General features: G+C 39.4%; 1 protein-coding gene across 1 annotated transcript in view; it reads left to right on the top strand.

The window, feature by feature from the left end:
* The window catches only part of HSD17B12 (hydroxysteroid 17-beta dehydrogenase 12), an 83,162-nt gene that overhangs the window by 32,613 nt on the left and 30,454 nt on the right, over positions 1-20,095 (top strand). The window contains exons 3-4 of the mRNA XM_064424947.1: positions 3,904-3,979; positions 17,449-17,559. Coding sequence (XP_064281017.1) covers positions 3,904-3,979; positions 17,449-17,559 — 187 coding nt within the window. The remainder of the gene's footprint in view (positions 1-3,903; positions 3,980-17,448; positions 17,560-20,095) is intronic.

The raw sequence follows: 20,095 nt of genomic DNA, 5'->3' as shown, positions 1-20,095 counted from the left end.
ACTACAACAATTTATAGCAAAAATAACTTTAAACTCAGCATTAGTATCAGAGTGAGCTTGTCTGTGCTCATTTTTGTGTTCTCTGAAACACCAGCATGATTTTGTGTGAGATCAGCTGTGAGAGATTCCCTTTTCCTTGATTTTGTTTTGTTTTGTTTTGTGAAGCCCACAGGGAAAATGTCATTCCTCTTCATTGGTAGTCCTTGTCCTTTGGCTTTCCTGTCATCCTGATGTGCCTTGCCCTGCTACTTGCGCCCCTAGCCCCCAAATTAATTTCTACTTTGCAGGAAGTAGTACTTCAGTGCTAGTTCAAGAAAGGGGAGTTGGCTGCAAAGGAATTCAGCCTGGTGCCAGCAGCACCTGATCCTGGCATATTGCTCACAGCTCCTCCATGTCAGGTACCCCAGTTACGTGGCACCAAAGCAAATGATGCAACACTTCATTTTAACTGTCTAGAGCAAGTGGAAGGAGGTCACTGTGCCCACAGCAGAGCATTATCAGGAGGAAGTCCTCTAGTGTGGGAGGCACTCCCTGAACATCATGGGAGGTTAGTTTAGGATCTGTGTGTTAAGGTACCGGGTGAATAAAACGACAGCTTGCTTTATGTTCTGGAATGTCTCTAAGAACTAGGCTTCTTTTGAGCATGAATGTCTGCTGCTGGCTGACTCCTGCATTCAAACCCCCATTAGGAAAGCCATCATGAGCATGAGATACTGTTGGAAAACCATGTCTATTACAGCTGCCTTGCAGTGGTTGCTGTAAGCACAGAGCACCCCAAAAGGTGCAGGTACTCATTCTTGGGCTACAGAATAAAACATACGGTTCATGAGTTGTATTTATTATTGTTACTTAAGCATTTATTTAGAATAAAACACAAATCCATCCTTTGACAGCTTAAATGGATGAAGAATACTTGATAAAGTCAAGTGTGGATGTGGGGCGAAATTTGGAATACCTGAAGAGACATCTCAATCTTTAAATTAACTCTAGAGATAACTACAGAAGTCTGCCAGAAGAGGCTTGATTTTTCTGCTAAAAATTCCCTTCTGGCTACTATAAATTCCACTGGCATATGGCTGCTTGGGCCTTGATGGTTGTGATTATAGTCATGTAGACAACTTCTTCCTTGGAGGAATTTTTGAGAATTGTAACTGTTTGTTGTGAATTGCCTCTTTGAAAGTTTGATGTGGTCTCACTGGAAAGTGATGGAAGAGCTTTATGAGTGTGTCGAATCTTGCGTTATACTCTGCTCTGTAGATTATTTTCCTTTTCCAAGCAAAGAACTGTTTTTACATTTTCACTCTTGCAATATTAAGACCTTTAATCTTTGCCCAGCACTGATATCCTTATCAGTGCTAGATAGCCCTTTGTGAAAGGTTTCATGTTTTGAGGATATGGTCAGGAGTCAGTATTCAGTGCCCCTCTATCATTCTTTTGTTTGTTTTTGAAAATCATTAGCATAAATTCAACCTTAGCCATATTTGTGTGCTGGTGATAAACTAGAGGTTGTGATTCCAGTGCATACTCTGCAGTACTCTACCATGCACATCTGTTTAGTGTAGCATTTTTAGAATCTTTTGCTGTGTCTACTCTAACCAGAGCTTTAACCTTGCTTTGGTTGGCTGTTGATGTCATTGTTTTCCATCTGGATAGAAAGGTTTTATACAGCAGCTGTGTTTTGCTACCAAAGTGGAAAATGTGGTAGTCACTAACGTGGCATTTAAGGAAATCAAACACCTCCGTTCATCAGCTCCATTAGAATGGTGACCCTTGCTTGCATCAATCCTTAGGCTACAAGGGTAGCTTCCCAACATATGCTGCTCTGGATGAGATTTTGTGTTAAGTTTTAAGGTCTTTTCATTCAGCCATTTCTGGACCCTAAGGATATTGGCCAAAGGGACAAGTACAATAACAGATTATTTGCAATGCAAGTGGGTCTTCCTTGATTCCGATATAAAAATGTAATTAGTAACTGGGATCTCAGGGATCATTATCTCTCTTTAGATGATTGTGGTTCCTTTCAACCAACTAGGTCTTTACCAGCGAAGGCAGGGTGCTCATCAAGCACCTTAATTGAACTTGCTCTCAAGTGCTGTGTCTTCTTCAAGTTTGATTACTTCTCTTACTGATACTTGTTCCTAGTTACAGGGTCTTCTGTTGCCTGTTTTATGTGCTTTCTACTTAGAACTTTAGAACTTCACTTGCAAAAGGGTTTCCAATTTCAGATGTACTTCTCACAGTACATCCCTTCAGTGTGAACATAGCAGAGGTTTCTCTCAAGCTTGCCCTTGTGGTGGAAATTCTCTAAATGTGTTTATATCCAGAAGTTCCACTGTCTGGATATATTGGCATCACTTTACTTCTTGGCTTTTGAGACAAGTACACATGAATACTTTTCCATTAAGCCCAGGTATCTACTGAAGCAGTCTAAGAGCCCAAGGTCATGACTGCTGAAAGAGAGCAAACTCTTCTGTCTGGAGTCTGGAGCTTTGCATCCATGAGGGAGATCTCTGGGGCTTTTTGCCTCATGGGACAACAGTTATTTTGGATTCTGAGTAGATTAATGCCAGATTGTCCTAGCAGGTTAGGTAAATTACGGCCTTCACTGCCTTAATCCTGTGGAATGAGAGTACTATTCCCTTCTTCCTGGTGCCTTCCAAGTCTACTGTGGGCTTCAAGTAAAGTGTGTTCCAGTGAGCCAGGTGCTTATCTGTAGTTGGCTGGATGTGTTCATCCCTTTTAGACAGTAATTCTTGTAACACCACGTCATCTCCTCCAGCAGAAGGCTTAAGTTGCCTGTGAGCCTGAACAGGCAGCTGTTTGCTAGTGATTCCTATGGTGTCTTTGGTGTCACCACACCTCACTCTATGCTCATGAGATCTAGTTTGACATTTCTACTGCTTAGAGAGCACACGTGAAAGTACAGAGTTCACTGATGGACTCTGCCATACCTCTGACAGAATCACTACTGCTTTGCATACTCCTGCTAGAAAAGTAGGAGGCTTTAAGCCACTTCAGGTTGTTGCTGTACTGTGCTGTATTGTTCTGAGGTTTTTGGGTCTGCGTGGTTTTGGATTTGGGTGAGATTTTTTTTTGTTCTTGTGGTTTTTCCAAAATTCCATTGAAGTCCCATTCTCGTCAGCTTCCAAAGGCAGTGAGGGAGCTTTATTGGAGCAATGACAACATACATGTTTTTTAAGTGTAGGTTTTAAGTGTCTGAAAAGGCAGAGCCACCTTGAACTGTGCACGGAGGTTTTGTTTCTACTTATAGTAGTCACAAACATAATTTTCATTTTAGAGTGATTCAGATATGTAACTGTCTTTCTGCAGGCACTTTTCAATTGAGTTGTTAGATCTCATTTTAAACTTGAGTGGTAGGTCTGATTCGATGACCAGGGTGTGCTCTGGCCCCATCTTAATTTCCTCAGATAGCTTCCCTAAAAGAGTTTCAGAAGTAAATTAACCTTAATACCTATGAGTAGTACAAAGTAAGAGTGGAGCCTTACTAAAGGGAGGAAGTATTGAGTTGCAACACAGGTGTTCAAGTGACCTTAACTTGGCATGTTAAACTTCATTATGGGTAATAATGTCTTTGCTCTGACTTGCAGAGGTAATGTAAAAGTTCTGTAAAATATCCACAGTTTGTTTTCTATTTTGTAAATGTGCCTATCCACCTATATTAGATGACTGAGAAGATAGCCTGGTGTGAAGGGAATTAAATAAGAAATAACATGGAATTATTTATCCTGGTTTTCCCCTTTGTATCTCTATTTAACTTTTTATTTCCAAACTTGCTGGTCATATATCGTGATGTTTGATGAATCTTGCAATTTCTTTGATTAGGATACTAACTTGGAAGTGATTTATGACTATTCTAATGTCTCCTGTTTTGTTTTCTTGCAGTTAGCAAGACGTGGATTGAAGGTGATTCTAATCAGTAGGTCAAAAGAAAAACTGGACCAGGTTTCTACTGAAATAAGTGAGTTAAAACTTCTTCCCTAAACTTCACTGGCATGCTTATAAATAAATGCAATTGCACATGAATTTCATACATGCTAATATATACAGCTCTGATTGTAAAAAGAGTTTGCTCTTATGCACAGTGCAAATGTTACAGATATAAGTGGTAAAGGCCTTGCAGTTCAATTTTACAGCTGCTCATATTTAACTTCTGAGAACAATAGGGCTGAATTCTGGAATAAGTATTCCTAAAACTGTTAGTCTTCCATAAGAATAGCTTACCAGGCCGGACTGAAATACCACTTATTCACATAGTAGTAGTTGTCTAAAAATCATAATAAGGCAAGAAACATGCAGTCATTTCTCCATCTGAATATTCCCTCTGTTTGAAGCAAGTTTGATTTCATGGGCTTCAGCCATAAGGGTGGTTTCTTTACAACTAGAGGTTGTTGAAAGTGTTATTGTGGGGAGCTTGCCCCATCTCTCTCTTTTTTGTTTTGTTTCAATAAACTACTCAAAGATTAGATTAGAGACCTATAAGCTCTTTTGAGGTGATGAGTGTTCATAGCCATAAGAACATATGGAATGAGTTAAAGTGTTTAAGAACCTGTATTAAGGATTGTTTCTTCAGTAAGTGTGTAGTAAATGGCTGTAATGGAAGAATAAGGGAGCAACTTCAGTGTTTCAATCACAAATGGGTATTCCTACAGGATCAGTTAGGAAAAAGCTTCCTCAAGTCTCATGCTGACAAATGATTTTCCAATCAGAGCAAAGTATCATCTAACCCACAAGAATTCCTCTTCTAATCTGTATTTCTTTTATTAAGGCATATTTCATGCAAGGTTATTAGTTTGTGCAGAGTATGTCAAGATAAAGTGAGAAATGTAACCGTGTGAAAAGGTTTTGATAAGCACGAGTAGAAGTTATGTACTATAAAGCAGGTTTCCCAGCATAATGATGTTGGGCAAAGAAACCTTTAAGATGATGCTTCTGTGCCACCCTCCCTTGTCTTGCTTAGGGCTTCTAAAATGGTTTGTGTATGTAATGCAGATAATGGTAAGAACTGCTTTCTCTCCAAGGTCATAAATGTATCATTTTGGCTTAAGTTTACTAAAAATTTCTGTGAATTTGTTAGTGGTGCTGTTTTACTATAAAGCATAATCCCCTAAGTCAAGAGTCAACACGCTGTCCTGTACAAAGTGGAAGGGATTGCTGAGTGAAAGTAAGAATGACTGAAAAACTCCAACTTGCTAAACAGTAGCTCTTGTACTAGATCTGTAAAAGTCACTATTTCTGGTTTTTAGTGTCCAGTGTAAGATGGCATATCAAACTGTTTTCTAGACAGAAATTTATTCTTTCTTATGTGTATGTTTAAGTTATAGAGAGCATTCCTTCTTGGAGCAAAGTTGTCATCAAGTTCTATCGTCCACCGATTTGGAAGTAATTGGCATTGTTCATTAGTATCCTTCATTTTAGACTGGCACTGCAGTGTCTGGACCTACCTGTGACACTGATCAATCCAGTGCCAGTGTAAATGTAGCAGAATAGGTGTCACTGCCTGGGTAACCTGTCTCACTGCTGATACTTGCTGCCAATACCTAAAGAAGCTACAAGGTGGTGTTTTTTGGTAGTTCACTGCAGTAGCTAGATGATAGTTTGCTGCATTTGTGTGGGCATGTGCAGTCACGTTTCTAGCAACGTTACATAAAGTTGTTTTGCTAAGTCAAACTATAACTGAAAGAAATTTCTGCAAATAATCTTGTTCTGGAATCAAACACCTATGCATCAAGTGACAAGCTTCTTGAAAGTGGTCATAACCGTTTCTGTAACCGTTTGGGTATCTCTTTCTCCCTGGGAATTAAGCATGATGCTGACAAGATAGATAAATCTACTGCTTTGAGCTTCAGCACTTACATGGTAGCTGCTGGGGGAGGTTCTCAGATTAAAAAAATAGGTACATTTTCCTATGTGAAGCAGCCTGTAATACATAATTACTGTAAGGCCGCACCCAAACATTTTTCTGCTTCCTTTTCTAAACCATTCTGAAATGAGATGACTCATGCTGGATTTTCAGAACACTACTTGTGACAACACTGAGCTACTGAAAAGTATACTTTGTTCATCATGACATATACCGAAGGATTAGGATAGTCTGCATGATCAAGGAAGCCTGAGTTGCACTTTCAGATCCTGCTAGGTTTTTTAGCTGGACAGAATTGTCTTGTATTCAGTCTCATGTGGTCTCTGCAGTCTGCTCAGATGTGGTCATATATAAGGTGGGTGATTTTTTTAATGCTAAGTCTGTAATTACTTAAATGGTTCCCTTGTAGGCTTCTAAGGTAACTTGAAACTTCTTTATGGTGGTCCATTGTTCTTCAGATTGGCACAGAGCTTGCTCCTCTTGAGTAATGACTCTTAATCACTTTATGGAAGAATGGCTGTTTAACTAATTCTAGTTCTTTGAATTGTGTGATTCTTTGTATGTTTTCAGTTTCCTCCTCCTTTTCATTAATCAGTCTCATGCTTATCCTATTGAATGGATAGATACACTCTGCCATAAATAATGACAGGGGTTTTGAGGCTCAGGTGTGTACATTCTATTTCAGAAGACTCATCTGCTCCTAGAGTAGGCTTCTACTAGGAGTGACATCTATTTACAAAATACAAGTTGTATAACCACCACCATGAGGGAAATACTCATATGTCTTTCTGCATGTAAAATGCCAGCTGACCTGGAGCTGATTTTTTTTTGTGCATATGCACATTAAAGTGGCTGAACTGATGTTATAGGAACACCAGATGTTCTCAATGTGCAGCTCAGTTTGCGCAACAAAAATTACTGGGTTAATTGCAAGTCATTGAAGACTTTATAAGACTTTTCACTGTGTTTTCAAGCTTCTTTTTTTTTATTTGTGCAGTACGTAAGTGTTGTATGATTTGCCGTAAAAGATAAATTCTGTTTTGTTCCCCTAAGAAATAGAGTATCGGCCACTGACTGAAGAAAAAATTTAGAATTTCCTCTTCAGTTGTCATGGACAACCTTAATGAGGAATTACATAAGTTTTATGGAAATATATTTGATCTTTTAATCAAGTTGTCATGCACAAGCACAGACTATTACAGTCACTGTAAAAAAGGCTTGTCTAGTTTAGTTCATGGTGCTTCTCTGTACCACCACTTTTCTGAAGTGCCTGTTGCATCGTATTGTTAAACACTTCCAAACGTTCAGGGAGGATCAGGAAGAAAATTTCCCTGTGAATGGAGACAATTGTTTGAGTGGCACATAATGAGTCTGTTCCCTGATTTGCTGTATTTAATAAAAGCATGGTCCAAGACATCTCAGGTGCTCTGTGCTAGCAGTTGGTTCACGAACCCTGGATTTGCAGGCAGAAAAGCTTCAGTTACTGCACTGGATATGTTTGTTCTGAGGAGAATTGAGAACTGCTTTGCTGTAGAAACTCATTACCTAGGGGCTGCAATATGAAGAATGTAGTGCAGATCAGATAAGCAAGGAAAAAATTTCAATTTGTCTGTAGGGAAATTGTCAAAAGAATTTGGTATTGGTGTCCACTGTTAGCTGATACCTTCAAAGGACACTTAATGGAGTTGAGCATGAGCTGCAAGAGCCAGGAAGAAACTTGCTGCTTGCTGGTGTTTCTACTTAGAAGTCTGAGTAGCTGCTTACTTGTAGGTGAGTGCATATAAAAGCAACAAGACAGATTTTGTCATCACTTATCATATAATGAAAGAAAATTCCTATTTAATACTTTAAAGTTGGTGGTTTAGTGTTACATACACCCAGGTATAAAATTGGCTCCAATTAAATTGTTTGAATTGAGAGAAATCAATTGTTTTTCCAATGTATTCTCAAAAATTAACATTTGATTTGTATACACTATAAGCTTTTCATACTGTTTGGGAACTAATGTCCAAAACTTGGATTCTGCTATATGTATATAAGAAAAGACAGGTTTTTTTCTATAAGGAAATAAAGATTTTTTGCAATTCAAATTTATGTAGCTATTTCATTCCAATATATTTCCTCAGCCCAGTGTGTAGTGTAGCTAAGTTGCTTGGTCAACTTGAACTACTCTCTAACCTAAGATTTTGGTTATCATATATTGATAACTGTCATGCTTATACTCAGGATCTCTTGTGTTCTTACTACTCTGGCATGATTTTTGAGTACAAAACTGGGATGTTGTGCCAAACTCTGAAATGTTTCTTCCCCATTTCCTAGGCAGGTGGGTTTTACAGTTTCCTTCTGCTTTCTTGGTTACCAGGGTGAGGGCACATCCTGAAGCAGACCTGATGCTGACCCCTGTGCTTTTGCCCCATCCCTTACCAGGACCCACTGCAGCAAATGGGCCATGTCCCCATGACAAGTGTGACCACTGCAGATGCTCACCTGCACCTCCCTTGGAGCACGTGGCTCCTTCATCTCTGCCCTGTCACTCAGATTTCCTCCTGCTGCACCCCAGTAAATCCTCCTCACATTTTGGAGTTGGCAAGTAAGAATATTTGTGTTTAATAGAGGAGGTTGAAATGCAGACAAGTTCTGAGAGGAAGGGGACATCTTTTGCACAGAAATGACATTCTTTGCATAGAAATTACAAGATTCACTTGCCTGAGCTTAACTTGAAGACTAAGTGAATCTGGCAATCATTCTGACCTTTTGTGATCTATTTTAAGGTAAATGATGAATGTGTTTGCAGCCTTCTATCATCTGAGCCAGGTTCAGATTGATATACTTGGAATCTCCATAAATTTCTTGAATTTGACAAAATGGCTTCAAATATTTTAGGCTTGTTTTGATGCACTGAAGTCACCTTTCACATAAACTTGTAGTGTGAGGATCTTTGGTTCTGAATGAGCTCTTGGGTTTAATCTCTGAAGAAAGTTTCCCTTGGATGAAGTGAAGGAAGTTCTCTTGGTATGTGAGCCACTTACTAAAGGAGCAGTTGGCAGGCACTGTGGACAGAGAGTGGACAGAGGATTCAAACTGAATTAATTTTTACAAATAAATTAAATACATGACCCTGATGTAAAAGATAGAGAAGTTGGAAAGGGAGCTTATTTTTAATTTGGAATTTTTTTTCTTCTTTAAGAAGAATTCTGCTGCTGTGGTTTTGGCTGTATTTTTTTCCCCCTTAGTCCCTCTTTTTTGTTATCTTCTCTTGAATTTTCTCAGTGACATTTTGTCTAGATTCGTTTAAAGAAATTGAGCAGAATACTTAGAGAGAAACACTTGACAGATGTCCTGCAAACTATGGGATGCAGTCCTAGGACTACTTCACCTCTTAGGAGAGTTTTGAGGTAGCAATCCAGTAAGACGATCCACAAGTAAAATGTTCTGCAGATGAGCAGTGATACCCTTGCAGAAGGACTTCCTTTCCATATCTGTCAGCATATGGAGTAACAGACCACATGTCACAGGTGGTTTTAAGGATGAAAGCCAGGAAGTTTATTGGTCAGTGTTACAGGTTCCACAAAGCAGTAGGTGAGCTGGCAAGCTCTAGTAGATGGTGCTGTTCCACACCTGGTAGGACTGGGTGAGCCTCTTCCAGAAAGAAGGTGCTTGCTGTGAACCTCACTGCCAGTGTGTTTCTATGCAATACTTGCTAATAGTTCGTAAACCCAGGAAGTCTAGGGAAAGGAATGTATGAAGGTTATTTAAATGTGAATTAGATACTTTGGGTTTCCTTGTCTGAATATAAACGCAGTAGAAGTAGTCTCTCCTCTCCTCACATACTCTGTATATTGTGCCTGTAGGATCAGGACTAACCGTGGGACCTAATGGTTTCTTGAGTCTTAAAGCATTACATGTTAGGTAATTGGATCAATGGGCAGGTGACTTCCTTGGTACTTTTGAAACCCCGACTTGAACAAGCAGGAATTGTCTTCCCTGCAAACGTTTGGGGTCACTGCTGCCTCTGCCTGGCAGCAGTTGTGTAGGGGGATACACTGCATTTTCTGTAATACTCAGGAACGTAATGCCTGTCTCTGCTAACAACCTGTCTGTAACATAAGCCTTTAGGAGGATGCCAAAACAAGAGCCTCTGGGCCTTTAAACACCTTTTGTTAACATGTAAGCTGCAATCTATTGCTTATCATTTTCAGTGTAAAATAAGCTGAACATCACATGAAAAGATAAGTATTGGATTGTTTTCATATTGGATTGGGTGCAATTCTGTTTTGAAAATCTAGTTTAAGCCAACTGGTGGAAGCTCTATTACCAAGAGACTTAAAATTAGGCCTTTTAAGTGTCTCTGCAGGGAATAGTCTGTCTGGCACAAGAAAGGACTGTGTGGTGCAAACAGTGCTGTCTTCCTTCTGCAACTTCATTCTATGAATGTGTATTTTAGTCTTATGTCACTTTTTTAGCAGGTTAAGTTCCATTACATCAAGTCCTTTTTATCTGTCAAAGCTGTAAAAATCTCTGATAGACTTCTCTACTGAGGAAATGGTGATAATCACTTCTGTGTTTTTTCAGGAATATGTTGTGGTGAGGAGAAAAATGCTAGTTACTAGCTCTTCACAGAGACAGGAAACTCAGTTGATTTGTTCTGCGCAACAAATTCTTAAAAAATCCTTGAATATGAGAAGTAAACAATTTCAAATTTGTGTAGCTACTGGATAAAAGTATGCCTGCTGTAACTCCTTAGGAAAGTGCCACACTTTTCAGTGCTGAGTGTGTACTCTGTTTCTTTGAATAGTAGATGGGGACTAATTAACAATAGATTTTTCCTTACAAGTAATACTTTGGAGAACCCTGAAAACTTCTGCTTTTAAGTGCCTGACTTTGGGATACAGCAAACATTTTACTGTGGATGCTGAATTGGAAGTAGATAATAATATAAAAGATGATGCTGAATTAGCCTAGAAACTTGTTTCCCTTTTAAAATTTGCTTTAATTCAAGTGGAGGGATTGACTTAAATGTCTTGAAATTGACTTGAGAGTAAGGGCACTTTTTTTTTGTTAATCCATGGTATGACAGTTTTCAGTCTCTATGAGTGACATTGTAAGAAGAATTTAATGTATTTTTTCTGGTCTTTGTGAAGTTCATTCTGTTCAGCCTAAATCTGAAAAAAAAGGTGTTGGGTTTTTTTAATAATTATTGTTCTAGTAAGTATATGGCTGAAGAGTTTAGACTCAATTTTGCAAAAAGTGATGCAAAATTCATGTTTACATGTATACACATATTAGGTGTACACATTGTCACAGACAATAATAATGGCATTAAGGGAAAGGAAATTTTACAGGAAGTATGGGAAATAGTCCATATGCCCTTCCTAAAATGATTAAGCAAATTAAAAATAGCTCTCTTCATGCTCAGTAACAACAAATACATCAATGAATATTAAAAAAAAATCGTGGTGAGGGGGTTGAAAATAGTGTTGGGGAAAGAGGAGAGACAGAAGGGGATTTTGAGATGCTGCCTACTACACAACAGCAACCTTCCCACCCTTCACGTTGTGCCTCCCCCTGAATTGTGCTCTAACCGACTCCTTGTGCAGCTTCAGCCGGAGCGGATATTTCGGGGTGGATATTTCGGGGTGGATATTTTGGGGTTGCGGTGCAGAGAGCTATTCTGGGAATCGCCACTCCTGACGGCACAGCCCAGCGTGGCACGGCACGAGGGCGGCCGCACGTGCGGAGCCCGGGAGCCCCCCGTGCCTGGCGAGGGCTGCGTGGGGAGCGCCGCGCTCCGCTCGCCTGGCTGCCCGCGCTCGCTCAACACTGCCAGCACTCGAGTGTGCAGCCCCCCTGGCTGCCAGCCTCTGCAGCTGTTTGTCACAGGCTGCTTGATGCTGTGTTTTTAGTTAGCTTGGTAATTAGAACAAGCTTGATTTAGAAAAGCTTGCAATGCTGAGCATAATATTTGGGTGAATGGCCTTATTGATTGATCCTGTGTTGCTCAGAATGTGTTTCTGACTTGGTTAGTGTGTTTTAGAAATTGTAATGTATTTTGATGTAATGGAAGTCAGAGGAGAGCAAATGGAGGCAATTATTAATAAAGTGTTTTCCCTCTGTTGTGTTGTGCTGTATACACACATTAAAAACTTATGCATGCAAATGGCTCAGTGGTTTTTGGACATTGGCTTGGAGAGCTGAAGTCCTCTGTGAAAGCTGAGAAGGGAGGAGCTGACTTTTATATGTCTGTGTATATTGAAACTTAACATTTAAAGTAAGGTCTGTCATTGTTTTACCTGCTCTACAGTTCTATGGGATTAGATTTTTAAAAACATTCTCTCTTTTTAAGGAAGCTGTTTCTATGAGATAACATGTGCAACTATTGCAGTATGTAAGGAATTCCCTGGAAGTCCTGCATGTGTACTTGAATTAAAGGAATTGGAACCTATTCCAAAGGGCTTGACCAAGTGTTCATATGCACATGCTTTAAAAAATTTATGGAAACATAGCAAGTACTGTTAAATTGTAAGCATGCATCTTAAGCTATGCAGGATAGTCTTCCTTTGCAACAGGGGCAACAGAGCTTCCTTTTAGGGATTTCTTAGGATATCAGTATTTGGCTTCAGAGTTTCACACCCTTCAAAATGTTCAGAAAAAAACTAGCTCTTGTTATACCCAGCTGATTTTAACATACTTCTACATGGTGAATATATCACTGTGTAATAACAGTCTGCTACCACCAGTCTGGAAGTCCTTGGTATTTCTGGAAAACAGATTCCATCCATCCATGACACTGTGAGTTACTTCTATGGACTCTGAAAGTTTGAGATTGGATACATTCCCAAAATGAATGGTTTTCCCTTAAAACCAACCAAACACTTTGTAGAGCTCTCAGCAGTCGCTCCCTAGTCTTAAATTCTTCATCTCACTCCTGCATAGATAGAGTACTAAAAAGCAGGAGGTTTTAATGATTTGCTTTCACCTCTCAACTTCCTACCCTGTATTGAAAGGTTATAAATTCTGTTTCTGGAGACTGTGTGCTGGGTTAGGATGAGTTTCACGACTGCAGTGATACTGGAAAGATGGCATCTTTATTTGTGGATGTAGTTGATTCTCCTTACTTAAACAAATTTGTCCTCTCCTGTATCCTGAAAATGGAGGGCTATTTTTCTGCTGCTTAGAATTTCTGACCATCCTGAAGTCTGACCAAATCAGACTTTTTATGTTTCTGCAGACAGTTGTGTTATACTGTATCACTGTGATGGCAATATTTATATGTGGCTTTGAATGTAAAGTGGTGAGATGCTTCAGTTCTACCAAGAGTTTTTAATGTCCTTTCTCTGATCTTGGAAGAACCATCCCCATTACCTGTTTACAGTGTGGGCCTTCTATCTTGAACCTCTCTGTTGTAAAGTTGACTGGATTTGCCTCAGTGTTCTTGGTGCAAATTCAAGCTGTTCCAGCAAACTGCTTTGAAACAGATGGTTCAAGAACTAGTGTTATTTTATTAGGGATGAAGATCTTGTAGTTTTCCTGTGTCCCAGCAAGACTTTGTATGACAGACACCCTGACACTGCTTCTCTTGGGTAAACTGAGCTGCTTCTCCTGACCACCAAAGGGGTGTCTGCTGTTGCATTGAAGTACACAGGCTTGCTCCTCTTGGGGAACCTTCTTTCAAGCCCAGTTTATCTGTGTCTGAAAACTACTGTGGCATTTTCTTAACCAACAACCAAGATTTCTGGAGGGCTGCTGATTTAAATTATTTGCAAGCTTAAAATTATTTAAAAACAAATTTAAAAAAATTGAAAATGCTTGCCTCCTAACCAGTTCTTTGCTATTATTTAGGGTGTAGCTCACTGTAGTTTCTAAAGTGCTTTCTGCCTTTTTTTTTTTTTTAATTACAGTGTGATCCTTTTTTTCCTGGTGTTCTAGGTAATGTGGTGTTATTTTGCAAGTGAATCTTTTTACTAGACAAGGTGTGCTCTACTTCGCCTGATGGTTAAGATTAGCATTTTCCTTGCATAGCAAGACTGGATAAGTTTCCTGTAAGTCAGACATATCTGGCCTTTAGAATTAATTAAGATTTTGCTTCACCTACTGATGTTGTAACTGATGATCTTAAATGAGAAATCAGGCAAGTGTTGTCCTGTTGACTGTTCCTCAGGGTGGTTGTAAGTTTTTTTCATTTGTATTTTGTATTCTTATTTATTTTTTTATAAGTAACACATTGGCCAAGGTTTCAGACACTATTTGGAGTCCTCTTCTGAGGATACGGAAGGTAGCGTGTCCTTCAAGGGCTTGTATGTGAAAGTGTTTGTACTTCTGATGGTGTGTAGTTAAATAGTGTATTTGTTTCCAGACTGTCTCATCCTGTATTGTGCACAATGTGCACAATGGGAACATGCCTCAGCAAGTCAGTAGTTCTTTTACCACTGCAAAACTAGGCACTTTTTCAGTTATCATATGTTCCCCTTTCAGTGTGTATCTTGTGTACTGCTTTTGTTTGCATGACCAGTGTATTGGACTGCGCTGTGCCGCTGCCTCTGGAGTCTATCACTGTTGGGACTGTTGGTTCATTCAGCTTTCCACAGCTGTGAAAATTTGTTCATGGTCAACAACTTACTTCTCAAATGATGCTGTGATTGCAGAGGATCATGTCTACTTTTCTTGATTTACCAGGATATTGTTGAGCACAGGTGGTATCTTGCTAAATTCTCAGATGTCTTGGCTAAGGTAATATGGACCCTGTAAATTAGCTGGACATATGAATGTTTAGGTTAAAACTTATTTGTAGGGTCAGTACTGGTCTCACCTGAGTTTTTTAGTAAATGAGATGATTAGGACACTAGTATGTCAGAATTGAGAATTGTGAAGATCTGCTGAATTGCCTTTCCCAACCTGTGGGCACGTGATGACTGACTGCTGCACAACTGTTGACAATATGGTGTTGTAATATTTAGTCTCCTGCTAAGGAGTATTTGAAATACTGAAGACAAAGCGTCAGATCCACTTTTCAAAATATCATCAGGAATGTTGGACATAGTGGCAGGTAATAGCTCTTTCAGGTCCTCTAGCTGTGGCTGCAAAGACTGGCTTATACCCTCTTTTCATTCCCTGTGGCTCTCAAGTATCTCCTGGTCCTCAAGCTGAAAGCTCCATTAAGGAGTTTCAGATTTTCTCTTGGACAGCAGTAGCCCAGATAGCTGATATCCTAGATACCCTGGATAAGCACATAGCCTATTTGCTTCTTTCTCTGTTACTCTACATCTCAGTGTCTTTTTGGCAGATAAAATAGGAATGTGCTCTGCTCTGTCTTGTAGCCCATCTGTCTGAGAACATCTTAATCCTTAAGATCAAGGAAATTCCCTTTTCCATTTTTTTCATGCAGAGCAGAGTACACCTGCTCTTCTCTGCACCTCGTGCTCTGACTACTAGACCAAGTTTACACAGAAGTGACTTAATGCTCTTTGCATTGTCATTTGGTTTTTCAGGTGCATCTCATAGCCTTTTCTCTGAGGTAGGGATCCTCCCACCTATTGCAGGTTCTGGGACAGAGCACAGGGTATGAAAAAGTTACAGGATACCTGAAAGCTGTTGTGAAATGGGGAGGGAGGGTTTGGTCAGCCGGTGGTATCTGCTGGGGCAAGACAGTCTTCCATGTTTGCATGAGCGGTTGCGCAAAGACCTTGTCCTCTGGCTATACTAGTGAGCAGGCTTCTACTTCTCACGTTTTTTATGTTGTACTGTGCGCTCTGCCCGCAAAGGGTGCTGCAGCTTTGTATAGGTGTATTGTTTAACTACCCTAAATGTAATAGCTCTTTGCTAATTTTCTAAAGGCTCAAAGAGGGCCGTATATAAATAGCAGTGTGAACACTTTATTTTTGTTGTCTATTTATAGTGCTATATATAGTAATATGTATATAATTTGTAGTATTATTTCTATTTATAGTATTCAGGTTTGACTTTACCTTGTCCTCTCAGTATCTCTGTAATGATTTCAGGAAGCTTTGAAGATGGATTGGTAACAATCCTAATGAAGAGTGTTTGTATAAAAAGGACAGCACCAATTGAGCAAGTTTGTGAGAATGGTGTTTGGGTCCTTTAAACAGCTTGCATTTCACAAAGCATCTGAGTGGCAGTGGCAACAGCTGCAGATCCCACGAAACAGTTAAAAATGGCACATGTATAAAGTGTGTGACTTGGGCTTTGCCCATCCAGTCCATTTGCATGTATGAGATGAGCCTCTAATGTTGCACTTAATTCTGTGTCCTGTAAAAAACCAAATGTGTGTGCTAAACATTAGAACAGCTGTGTTCAAAAATAGACTATTTCTATGCCCCCCCTCCAGTGCTGAACTTGATTTTCTTCTGACGCGATCACAAGACTGCTGCTGCAGTAGGGGCTTAATGCTATTTACGTCGTCATTTGACATAGCAACATCTCTCAGGGGATTTTTAAACAATGCAGCTGTTCAGGAGAGATGAAGAGGTTGAGGATGGGAAAAGGAGCAGAAATAATTTCATCTGCCATTAGGGATATTGGGGGGGGGGAGGGGAGGCAGCAAGCAAACCAGTGAGTTCAGTAGATTCATGATTCTGCATGAATGGATGGCAGGATCATGGGAGTCACGGCTTTCCCTTGAATGGGAAGGAGCATCATGGGAATCTGGCTGCTTCTAATCTTTTTTGTGAATGATTCTTTTCCTTTAACATGGCACTGGTTTTTATGAATGGCTCTGGGGGCAAAGTGCTGCAAAATCCTTCTCGAGCTGTATACAGGTCCCTTAAGGAATGCTAGGGTGGGAGTCGGGTGCAGCAGAGCAGAGATACTGCGATGTTAAGCTACTGTTCTGTTCTTTTGAAGTCTGAAAGGACATTGTACTGCTTTTAATTCAATATAATTGAGCTTGATGAAAGCAGAGTTGCTTTTTATATGAAGTATTTTTACTATGTTCCTTCTTGTTTTTCAAAATGTAGTTGCCTACATGTATTTTTCCTGTTCTAGTAAGGCTGGAGATGACAGCACATCAGAAGGGCTTTGGAATGATCAAATTTGATCTTGTTCACCCACACGTTCCCTTTTTGGTACATATTCAAAAAACTAAAGATTCAAAAAGTTTTATGGGAACAGAAGTAAGAATGGAAATGGAGGGCAATACAGAATTGTTTTGCTTGGTCTGAAGCAATTAATTTGCCATTTGGCTTAAGTTGAAAAAAAAATGTTCTTGTCAACCTGTACGTGAACACGGTTGTGCACATGTGCTTCTAGATGTCTCATTTTTGCTGTTCTTTGCAAAAGTGTATAATTTGCTGTCTTGCCACCTTTCTTGTCCCCTACAAATAAAATGTGCAGAATCATTTGAGCATTTATGTTCTCACCAGAAGTAGCTAAATCGCATGAACTTCTGTGCAGGTAATATTAAAATTCAAGGATTCTTCTTGCAGAGGTGGCAAATGTTCCAGTGTAATGCTAGCTACTTAAAGTGTTTTGTGAAACCTAATAACTGATATGGTCTTAACATCTGAATGGTAAACTATTTCAAACTTAAACTTCTCAAAACTGTTTTATTCTAGGGGAGAAGTACAAAGTGGAAACAAAAGTCATTGTGGCAGACTTTGGAGAGAGAGAAGATATTTACAATGGAATCAAAGCGGGATTGGAAGGCCTGGAGATTGGTGTTTTAGGTTTGTATCTGATCTTTCTAAATCTTTCATTGTGGTGTTTTGTCTTGACGTGCCTACTAACTTCTTCCCATATTGAAGTTTATTGAAACTAATTCACAAAAGCGATTATTTTTCTGACTAGGGCTGTGTTGCTGCACGCTTGAGATGTTTTCTAGCTTGCTATTGATACACTACACGAGACAGTGCTTGCAAGTGTGCCTACTTTCTAGGAACTTATGATGTTTATTGAACGTGTTCAGCGTGTTATTCTGTGATTGTTGGAGGCCTTTGACTGCATCTCATGACTGCACACACCATGACCTGAACACTTGGGCTTGTTGAGCCTGGAGAAGGTCTCTCTCCAGGGAGACCTTGTTGTGATCATTCAGTACTTAAAGGAGTAAGCTTGTAAGAAAGATGGGGACGCTTTTTAACAGGGCTTATGTAACAGACATGTTGCAAGGAGCAGCAGCTTTAAGCTAAAAGAGTGTAGGTTTAGATTAGGTATAAAGAAGAAAAGGTGTTGAAACATTGGAGCAGTTTGCCTGGAGAGGTGGAGGATGCCCCATATCTGGGAACATTCAAGACCAGGTTGGATGGGGCTCTGAGCAACCTGACCTGGCTGGAGATGTCACGGGGTTTGGACTAAATGACCTTTAAATGTCCCTTTCAATCCAAAGTATTCCACGATTCCATGACCTAATGCCATCTTAGATCCTAAGCAAGCTTTACATACTTAGCTTAGGAGATATTCAATTTAGGAGTACAGCCCTACTGTGGGAGAACCATGAACTTGTAATTACAGAGCTGTTGAAATTCGATCATTACAATAGAACATCAAGTAACTGTCTCCTGCTTCCCAAGTCTTAAGCCTTTTCTGGCCATGTTGATAAGCTGTGTTTCTTTTGCTGATAGGAGCACAATATGTGTGAGCATGGTTTGCTACATCACAGGGGTGTAGGTGGTGTGGGAGTCCTTGAAAAGACAAGGTGATCCCTCCAGTTACTTTGTCAAATGTAGAACTGAGGTGATTTCATATGGGTGTTTTATCACAAGCTGAGTTTCAATATACCAGCAGCTTACCTGAATCTTTTTTGAACAGTGGGGTAAAGGCAATTGCTTATTGGTTTTCTGGTTGTTCTTTTTTCACCTTGGAAACACATATGTCTGTGCATATCCTGTATTTCTGTGGTTAGTCAATATAGGGATGAGAACCTGTGATAGTTAAACACATGAAAAAAATGTGGCTCAGAAGTCTGCTAGTACCTGTCATCTGATAAAGCACTCCTCACTACAAAAGTCATGTTACTAATCTGAAGTGCAGTAATTGGAGCTTTAACTGTGGGGTATTTTAGGCATATTTCAAAACAAATTTGTTATATACGTGATAATATACTGTATGAACTTTGTTGCTAATAGATGAATCTTGTACAATATTTGAAAAGAATGCTTAAGAAAATAGTGTATATAAATGCAATATATATATATATATAATGCAATTAAAAATAACATTAAAGGATAAACCCCAGAATGCTCCCTACTACTTATAACAGACTTGGGTACATACAACTCATGGCATCCAGCATTTAATTGCTGTAAAAATTCAAAGCTATTGAAGTACCTTCAACTGCCAAGGATGTGTTTTGTGTAGAGTAGTTCTGACACAGCTGTGAATGCCTTGTTTCTGAAGAAAATAAGTTCCAAAGAAACTTTGAAGAGTAAAATTAATGTACATTCTAATCTGTCCTGTCAAAATCCACTCAGGAAGTGTAAGGCTTGCAAGCTGCCTGTCACGTAGCAATTGCTACAGAATGGTAGATGGTTTAAATGTCTCAAAACACCAGCAAACCTTTCACTGTGCTAGGTACATATCCACACTGGAAGGGTTTTTATTATTTCTTAGGCTGTGATTAGGTTGTGGTGATTTACAAAATAATGAAAATCTGACTTTTTATAGCCTTGAACAGACTGGGCACTAAAGCAGTGTGTGTGTCAAATTTTGTGTAAACTCATTACAGGAAAACAAAGCATGTTCCTTAAACAGAGCCTGCTTCTTGCTTTTATTTGCTTGAGCATCTTGGCTAAAAACATGGTAAAAATGGCAGTTAAATGCTCTAGAGTTGTGTATTCTCTAGCTGAGTTCCTCTGCTTGCAGCCATTGTCAGTGTAGGTTTAAAAAAACCTCTCTTCTACCTAGTCCCCTGCAGTTTTAGTAAATCTTGTGCCCAAGATCAGCAGATTAAATTATACGTGGGTACTTTCTTTCCCCCAGATATAGCTGGCAAATGGTTGCTATTAATACAATATAATTTTTTCCACACAGATGATGGCTACTCCTGTAGGATAGTATCTTAATGCTTTTATGGTAATTAATCTCATGCTTTAATGCCTCATATTTTAAATTCTGTAATATTTGTTGGAATCCAGAATGTAGCTTTCATTGAGCTGTGTTTTCCATGTTAGTGTCAGGGAAAACATGGATTTAAATGAGAACAGCCATAAGGGTTGAGTTCTCAGGTTGCAGCATATTTTCTTCTCTCAGGTCTCATCTGGAACA

The sequence above is a fragment of the Passer domesticus genome, chromosome 6, assembly GCF_036417665.1.
Source record: "Passer domesticus isolate bPasDom1 chromosome 6, bPasDom1.hap1, whole genome shotgun sequence".
Classification (NCBI taxonomy): Eukaryota; Metazoa; Chordata; class Aves; order Passeriformes; family Passeridae; genus Passer; species Passer domesticus.
The sequence above is the reverse complement of the archived record's forward strand: the minus strand, read 5'-3'. Positions and strand labels throughout refer to the sequence as shown.